Below are 8904 nucleotides of genomic sequence, written 5' to 3' on the forward strand. Positions count from 1 at the left end.
TGGAGCTGGAGTGTGACTTGGCCACACAGCACATGCTTAGCATGCACAAGGCCCCGGGTTCCATCCCCAGAACCATAAAAAAAAAAAAAAAAAACGTAGTGGAAACCTGTAGCAAGTGACTGACATTAAGTAGTGGAAGGTGGGGCGGGAGATGGGACAGACAGCCTAGAGGAAAGATGGGAACCAGAGAAGTTAAGGAAAGGAAAAGAAGGAGGAGGAAAGATGGTCAGAGTGTCCTAGAGCATGAAGCCAAGTTTAAAGCTTCAGGCTAAAATCCTGGAAATGGGTCAAGAGCTCATAAGGACATTGGATGCACCAAACCAAGAACACTCCAGTCCTCAACAGGTGAGAAAGTCAGATGGGACTTTGCTACATGGTAGAGAATGTAGCAAAACAAGAGGACAAAGAACAGAGCCCTAGAGGTCACCCTCAGGGAAGCTGGGACAACCTGGAAGACCAAAGGGACGGGGAAGAACGTGCAGCATCCTGGAGGCAAAGCAGGCCAGGCCCTGGAGGAAATAGGGTCGGCAGTGCTGGAGCCTCCGTCAAGCTCTGGTGACCCTGGAGGGCAGCTTCAGCAGCTGTCCCACTCGCTCGGGCCACGTGCTGGGTCAGTAGGAGCCCACTCAGAACCAAGTAACACAAAGCCCTGTGCGGAGCAAGCCATCAACTAGGTGGCTGGAGAACAATAGGGCCCCCCCCAGAGCTCTGCCGTGTCACACTGCCCTTTCTGTACAGGTGACACCAGCAAAAAGAGCCAGCAGAGATAAATGCTGAACCCGTGGGCAAATTGGGACAGTCCTATTGTGTCCAGCCAATGACCAGAAAAGGGGGGGAGGACATTTCTTCAGCATGACTCACTATACATGGCTCACTCATTCTCATCGTCTTGAGTCCACTGTGCCTCGAGTCCGAGAAGGGGGACGTGGACACAGAAGAGATCCCGTCCCTGCCCTCAGGCAGCTTACAATACAGTTGGACGGATTTTCATCCCATGGGAATATCCCCCCATCAAAACTCCTCATCCGCAATGCCCGGTGAAATCACCACTGGCGCTTTTTCAAAACGACCTGAGTGTAACAATCATTTCCATGCTTCCCTGGAGACGGTTAAATTCAAACTGCATGATAAGAGAGGGATGTGGCTCAGTGCCCAGCATGTGCAAGGCGCTGGGTTCAATTCTCCAACACGGCCAAACATAAATAATCTGATAAAGATTCTAGACTCTCCCAGGCCCGCGTTGCCTCCCTAACAGCAAGGTGCCGCAACAACCCTTCCCTTAGGGGCCACCGTCACGGCGCCACTCCTGCTTCTCCAGCCTCCACCCCCAAACCTAGCAACTTCTACTTCTGTGTTTCCTCCTGTCAGTGACATTCTTCTTGAGCCACCTTCACTGCCCTCAAACTCATTCTGAAGTCACACTTACCATAAGACATCTCTCAAACTGTCACCCTCTTCAGACATCACTATCCCTGTCCATGATACCCTCCTCTCATCATCCCTCGGATGCGTCTCCTGCATTGTTCAACTGTCAAGTTCTGGGCAAAGCAGAGTCATGTGCACGTGGTGGGTGTTCAATGTTTGCTTGCAGATTGAATGTTTATGTTCCAGTAGCCTCACGGTCTACTACCAACTGTGGCTACAGCCCTGGTGGTCGAAAGGATGGCTTTGGGAACAGGTGGGTCAGAAATCCAATAACCCAAAATTGAGTATCAAAGACCACAGACTAGTAACAGCTGTGTAACATATGATGCCTGAGGCCCCTGCCACTTTCACCAAAGCCTGCTGCTCCCTTTCCCCAAGCAGCCCCAGGACGTAAGAGCCCGCCGCCAGTGCCACAGGGAGCCAGAAGTGGGCACTCCCAGGGACTGGTGGGCCACAAGATGGGCAGCCCTTAACTAATGATTGGCAGATGTGATGCGACTACTCCCTGACCCTAATGGGGTAGCTCTGATGTGAAACCCACAGAGCCCCACACTCACCTGGGCTGAAGGCCTCACTTGGCATCTTCCTCGTCCCGGTCCATCTTCCTTAGAAAAACCTCACCATCACCACCAAAAAAAAAAGTCTTTCACACCAGGCCGCTCACCTCTTGCCCTGCCCCAGGGAGCAGGGTTGGAGGAGCACAGTCTAAGGCAAGGTGGATGAGACTTCTGCCCACACCTGCCTAACCATGCTGTGCTTGAGATGTGCTTGCAATCACTCTGCTCCGCTCTTCGTTAATGTTACCGCCATTTAAAAAGTCAAATGACCATTGTAGTTCCAGGAACCTTGGAGACAAATCCATTCAAAACACTCTCCGCAGGCTTATTTCTTCTTCTTACTATAATTATATTGTCTCTGAAGTGAAAGAGCTTTGAACATCATAGCGAAATAAAATAAAAGACTCAAAGGGAGAAAAAGGGATTTTTTGAACTTGTCTTTATAATTGTCCTTTACCTGGGTTGATAATTAAATAGAAACTAAAATGAATTTGACCAGTTTAATGTTCTCTCTCTTAAAAGTTTTTATGATACAAGTCATACGATGACGGTAGAGAAATCTGAAATCCGGGGTGGGGAAACATCTCAATACTCTAACCATTTACAAACTATTTTCTTGGTACTATGCCTCCCTGCTCTCTGCCCTTTACAAACTACTTCCTTCCAGCTGTTCCCGCGGCGTTTCGCCCAGGCACCTCTTGCTCAAACACTTGGCTCTCTGGTGTATTTTCCTGCAGCCTGGACCATTCTCCATGCTGTAACACAGTCAACATCAATGGCTGCACGTTGTCACACCGGGAGGATGTGCAATAGACTGTTAACATTTTGGTTGCTTTTGATATTTCACTATTTTAAATAAGACTGTGCTGAAGAGGCCACTTTGTTTTGCATCTATTCTTTTTCGATTTCAAGTATGTGTGTTTTGTTTTGTTTCTGGGCTGTGCTGGGGATTGGATCGAGCCATGGTCTTGCAAGTGCTGGACAAGCACTTCACCGCTGAGTAACATCCCAGCCCCCAGATGATATCTTTAAGAGAATTTTCAAGATTTGAATTATCAGGTAAAAGAATGCTTAAGCCTCTTTATGTTCACTGTGACATCTTCCCCCACCCCATCCCACCAAAATGCATACCAACTCACAACACAAGCTAGCTTGAAAACAAGATGATTCCAACTCAGGGTGGTTTCTCAGATTTTAAAATGAGTTCTATCTAACTAAAGGAATTTGTTTGAAGTTTCTTCATTTAGTGCAAAGGGTACAAGTCCTCTCTAGCATGACACTTAGACTGTAACTTTCTTGAAAACCATAAGGAACCTGATTGTGACATTCCAGGTCCTCAAGTACACACAGCTCTCTTCCTAATTCCAAATTTTCTAATTGCTGAGAATTTTATTTAGAAATTAGTCAGGGGACTTGAAGTGCTTAATTGATTCAGTTATTTTACTGGACAATGAACACAAAAATTTCAAAGGCTGTCATGTGCTCCTAGATTGGGTATGGGTTTCGTTGGGTATGGTGCTACGTGTTCTAAAGCACAGGATGAAAAAATGTTGACAAGATAAGCAAGCAAGAGTGGATTCCTATTTTCTCAGTTGCCCTAAAGTTGGCCTGAGTTTGTCATAAGATTAAATTTTTCCATTTTTGAACCATGGAAGCGGTATCCCAAATGGGATTCCCCAGGAATGATTGGACCTGTAGGAAAGACACACCTTGAGTGGCAACCATGGCATTGCTAGTTGTTTTGAAGCATGCTTAATTGTTCTGTCTTCTTCCATGCAACTGGAAAAGCACAAACAATAAATTTGACCTGGAATTATTTGGGTGCCCACTATTCTACATAGAACAGAACTGTACTCCAGCTCCCCCTCCCCCACCACCCATTGGCCATCTGAGATTCTAGTGATAAAGTGAAAGACCCAACAGCCTCCCAGACACAGACCCCCTGGTGAGACCAGAGTCCTGTAGATAAATGTCCCATGGATTGGCTGAATTGCCTACTTTTGACTTTTCTTCCCTTAATCTAAAGAAGCTCATCTTCTGTTACACTTCAAAACTCCAACAAGAACCAACTTGCATTTCATGAGAGAATTTTGTCATTGGGTTAAAGTAAAAAGCAAAACAAAAAACGTCACTTTAGAATCTGTTTCTCAGTGACTGTCACCCCACTGACTTTCTTTAACCACAACCAATGCTGGCCTCCACCCCAGCAGGGCACAGGATCACCTCCCAGCACCTCCCAGAGATTCTGCAGCTGATGGCCTTTCTGCATCTTGCCAGAACTTCCTGGGTTAGGATAACTCTGGGTAATCCTAAACAAAGCTCTATCCAAGCTACAACTTTGCGACCAAACAAGCCAGTTTTACAAGTCAAAGGAATTTAATTTGGTCTCACACTTGCAGTGAAATAAAACACAAAAGAAGAGAAAAGCTGGCAGCTTTGCTAATGAGCAGCAAGCTTTCTGGACACACTGCCAACTTAGTCTAATTAAGTAGCATTAGCAGTCTAATGACACACTTAAAGAGGAAAAGTTCAGACAGGATGCAGGGTTCTTGACAGCAGCAGGGCAAACCTCAAAGTCTCCTGCACAGGTGAGTCCCCAGAGACACAGCAAGGTACAGGGGAGCCTGGCTCTGCAAGCTTTCCTAGGGAAGAAGACCAGGCACAGAACCTAAAGAAGTCCAAGTGCAAGGAAACCTGAAATATTGCAGTTTTGAATTTATTAATTCTTATTCCTGAAAAACTAACAAAAATATTGGTAAAGTGACTTCACCTTCACTTTCTCTCTTACCACCAGCCCCTTCCAGTTCACCTCCTGAAGAAAGTGCACCAAAAATGTATGGGAACCACAGATAAAATTGGCACATTATGTGCATGTATGAATATACGCCAGTGAATTCCACTTTGATGTCTGTCTATAGTGCACCAATTTTAAATACAACAAATTAATAGAAGGAAGACCAATAAAGTAGAGAAAGGGGACCAAGGGAAGGGAAAGGCTAAGTACTGGAAATTGAAATGGAGCAAATTATATGACATGCTTGTATGAATATGTCAAAATGTACCCTACTATTACATGTAACTATAATGCAGCAAGAAAAATATGCAAAAAGGAAAAAAAGAAAGAAAGAAAAACACTTGGGTCTGTGCTCTGATTTAGTCCATGCCAAATATATTACACTTAAGCCAAATTTGACAAAGTCCTGCAAAGGCAGTGCCTCCACTTACCTGTCACCAGGACGGCCTTTTGATCCACAGGTAACAACTCTTGGCTCGGTGAGCGCATATACAAGAGGAAACATGACAGGGAGAAAAGAAACAAGATCCAGAAGAGGGACAGTCTGAGCAGGCAAATCCCTCCCCAGAGGGCTGCGAGGCAGACCACTTGGCTTCCCAGCTGCCCAGGGCTCTTGTATTTGCAAAGAGCTATGCCTCCCACACCTGCAGTGACAGCCAGGCACAGCCACACCGCCTCTGAGAAAGGCATGCTCATTCTCCACGACTCACTTCACTTTCACGCACTCAGGGACAGCAAGCCTAGTGGGCAAAGGCTAGCAAGAGGCAGCTGGGGTTATATGAATGGAGAGGAGAGAAAGGGGGCAGACACAGGCCCAGCACCCTTTGAATGAGCATGGATTAAGTGTAATCACCCAGACACATATTCCCACTGGCTAATTTAAACCCGTGTGCATTGCAATATAAATACCAGGGCCCTTCCTCTTTGATCAGGCCCCCCTCCCGCCCTTCTGTGCACACAAAACACACACACACCCACACACACACACACACACCCCACGCTCTCCCAGAGACAAACATGCACATTTGATTATTTTAATGATGGTTCCACCTCTGGAAAGATGATTAGTTGGATAATAATTGACAGACTTGGAACCGAACAGAAACTAACAAGCCCTCTGGTTCACAGGGGCATAGTCTCTTATCCTTTGAGAGCTCACAGTGAGTCAGTCTCCGAGTCCTTTTTCTGACTCAGGAGCGTGTACGTGTGTATGTGCGCGCAGCGCGTGTGTGTGTGTAAACCCAAGCAGTCAGTGAGATTTGGAAGGTGGATCGTGGTCGGGGGAGGCAACCCTGATCTGGCCCATGTCCACGGGACTCCTGCCTCTGATAACTCAAGAGGCTTCAGGGCTGGACGGAGGAGAGGGGATCCAGAGGAAGAGAGTCCTCAGTCTTACCAGAGGGGAGATATGCCAGGGAGAAATGAGAACAATGACAACAGAACTGAGCACAGTCAGCACTGGTGCTTCATTGTGACAGGGCTGTGTTCAGCTACTCCACTCATTCATCCTCTTTATTGAGAGGCTCCTATGCCACGCTCTGTTCCGGGCAGGAGGGCTCAACAGTCAACATGCTCAGTCTCTCTGAATACAAAAGCCTTATAACAGATTCTGTTATTGTAGTAGTTTTGGAAGAAGCTAGAGCACAGAGAGATCAAGAGATATATACCCAAGATCACACAGCCTTGGAGCCAATCAGCCTCATCTCAGCACTTTAAAGCCTTAACTATTCCACTGCCCACTTTGGGTTAGAAATGGAACATAATCAGCAGGTTCACAAGCTTGCTCTTTCCTGCTGCTGCCTCATCTGCACTTTAGGAAATACTTTAAGGTAGAAATCAACACACTCAGTTTTTAAAAGAGAAAATTCAGTCTGGAGAGGCTAAGCCACACTGAGCCCAAGACTGGTGAATCCAGACCCATATCCACATTTCAACAGCTCAAAAGGCATGATGTGGCTGCCGCTCCATGCAGGTCACAGCGCAAGGCTGATGGCCCCAGGGGGAGCTGCTCCCCTGGACAAGGTGGGCCTTGACCTTGCCACTTTCCTGGGAAGGGTTTAGAATTCTAATAAAGTCCTGGTGTTGGGGGAGCCTGCGAGACAGAAGAGCTCGCACTCGGAGTTCAGATTGCCAGAATGAAAAGCCAGACCTCGCTCCCGGCTCATTAACCAGGTAGTCTCGTGGGGGTCACTTCATCCTGTGGTCTCATTCTACCTGGAATACTAGAAAGAGCCTCTCAAATGCTAGTGGTTTGCTTTTTACAAATAAGAAAAAAAAAACATCAAGAGGAGGTCATGTAGTGTCCAGTAGAACACAGTGAATGGTCCTGACCATGGGCTCCTCCAGGAGTGGCGGGGAGAAGCCAGGTGCTGCGGCTGCCGTGGGGGAGGCAAGATTGGCGCAGGGTCGAATCCAGCCGCACATGATGTGAGAAGACAGCTCAGAGGCCAGGTCGACCTGGCTTAGGCTACTTCCAGACCCAAGGGAGAGGGGTGGGAAGCAGCAGCCTGAGAGCTACACCTGCTGTGAGCTGTGTGATCTTAGAACCCTCGGGAGGTGGCAACTCACATCTGCCCTCCCAGCTTCGTGGGTACCATGGTAGGAAGGTTTTGCCAACTCCAAGCCAGAAAGCTTCAGCCTAAGGATCTGGGATTCTCTTTGGCTAGCCTAGGACTCTCCCTCTCTCCCCCCACAGACCCCACTTCTGCTGTTGACTGTGCCACCGAGGGTCAGGGCACCTTTCACGGGTCTTGTGCCCTCACGAGCCAGGAGGATTCTGCTGTCAGATCCAATGAACAAATGCCTTCCCTCATGGACATGCCGGACAAGTCGCAGCCCTTTACAGGGGGCTTTGGCACTTTGTCAGCGACCCCCACATCTGGGCTGGGCCAAACATACCTGTGTAGGTCTTCTGACAGGTGCCCACCCACCTGAGACCAGGTGACTCTTCTCTGGGAGGCAGCCACGTGGCTCTCCGGCTGGAAGCCCAGTCCTACAGCAGCCCTCATGCGACGTGGAAGCCTAGGTGAGGGTGTCCCTGACCCTGCTGAGTTGGAAACCTGGCTCCACCACTTGCTGGCTGTGAGGCATTGGGCAAGTTAACTGCCCTCGCTGAGCCTCAGTTTCCCCATCTGTCAAAGCGGGGTGGAGAGAAGTCCTGCTCCCTGTGGTTGTTCACAAAGCAAACCACACAGTTCCTGCAGGGCTCCTGGCACAGACAGGCAGTCATCAAGGGAAGCCACTTTCCTCATTGTCAGCAGAGCTTAGAAGTTAAAAGAAGCTGGAGTTAGAAGAAGCCAGTCTCTTCCCTAGTCACGAGTTCTCCATTCCATCCACCCCTCAGCTCATCCCCTTGGGTCCTTCAGACTTCCGCTTGATGTCACCTCTTCACCTCCCACCCGGAGCATCTTCTGTGCCCACACCTGATCCAGCTGCTTCGTGACACTTAGCCCAAAGTACAATTACGGACTCCATTAGTTCATTTAAGGAAAGCTCTCTGTCTCTTCTTCTAGACAGTGGACTTCCTGAGGGCGGGGACCTTGTCTCAATTGTCCTCATTGTTGTTTTCCCTCCGCTCTTCTCTTCTCGATGCCTCTCCTGGTGCCTGGTACACTTGGGTACCAAATCATAAGTGGCCTCAGGGAGGAGCGAGTCTCTACTGAGTGCCTTCTAGGTGTCTGGCTCCGCACCAGCCGGGGTGGAATTCAGTAGGGAACCATAGGGACCCAGCTCCTGACCTGCAGAGCCAATGACCAGAGCTCTCGGGAGGCTGCCGTGGTGGGGTGAAAAGGAAGGCTCTCTACCAACTGGGGGTCAGGTGGAATTGCAGCATTTCCAGGCTGACAACTGTCCGGACCCCTTCTGAGCCCTGAATTCCTCGTCCATCTGAGAGCTGCTCTGGTCTGGATGAAGACTCCTCCACCCAGCTGGTGGAAGCCTGTCTTCTTTTTGTCCCCATCATTTTGTCCTGGAGCTAGATCCTCAAGGACATCCGTGCTTGGCTGGTGCCCTGTGCCTGGCAAGCCTGAGTGCAGCTTTCCAAGAAAGAGAACAATTGGATGAATTATTGCTATTGACGCCAGTGTGTTGGTGTGCTAGGTCCTTCTGCCAGAGGGGGGGGGGGGGCCT

General features: G+C 48.7%; 1 protein-coding gene and 1 long non-coding RNA gene across 4 annotated transcripts in view; one reads left to right on the forward strand and one right to left on the reverse strand.

Annotated features, from left to right (window-relative positions):
- The window catches only part of Hsd17b2 (hydroxysteroid 17-beta dehydrogenase 2), a 96999-nt gene extending 91330 nt beyond the window's left edge, over window positions 1-5669 (reverse strand). The window contains exon 1 of one of the 3 annotated variants that reach the window (XM_048792351.1): window positions 5208-5669. In XM_048792351.1, coding sequence (XP_048648308.1) covers window positions 5208-5472 — 265 coding nt within the window. In that variant the 5' untranslated portion in view covers window positions 5473-5669. The remainder of the gene's footprint in view (window positions 1-5207) is intronic. The other 2 variants (XM_048792350.1, XM_015496018.2) reach the window with 2 other exon arrangements.
- A 95-nt stretch (window positions 5670-5764) lies between these two features.
- Window positions 5765-8904, forward strand: part of LOC125613067 — a 6816-nt gene continuing 3676 nt past the window's right edge. The window contains exons 1-2 of the long non-coding RNA XR_007343565.1: window positions 5765-6165; window positions 7265-7268. This is a non-coding gene — a long non-coding RNA (uncharacterized LOC125613067). The remainder of the gene's footprint in view (window positions 6166-7264; window positions 7269-8904) is intronic.

The sequence above is a fragment of the Marmota marmota genome, unplaced genomic scaffold, assembly GCF_001458135.2.
Source record: "Marmota marmota marmota unplaced genomic scaffold, marMar, whole genome shotgun sequence".
Lineage (NCBI taxonomy): Eukaryota > Metazoa > Chordata > Mammalia > Rodentia > Sciuridae > Marmota > Marmota marmota.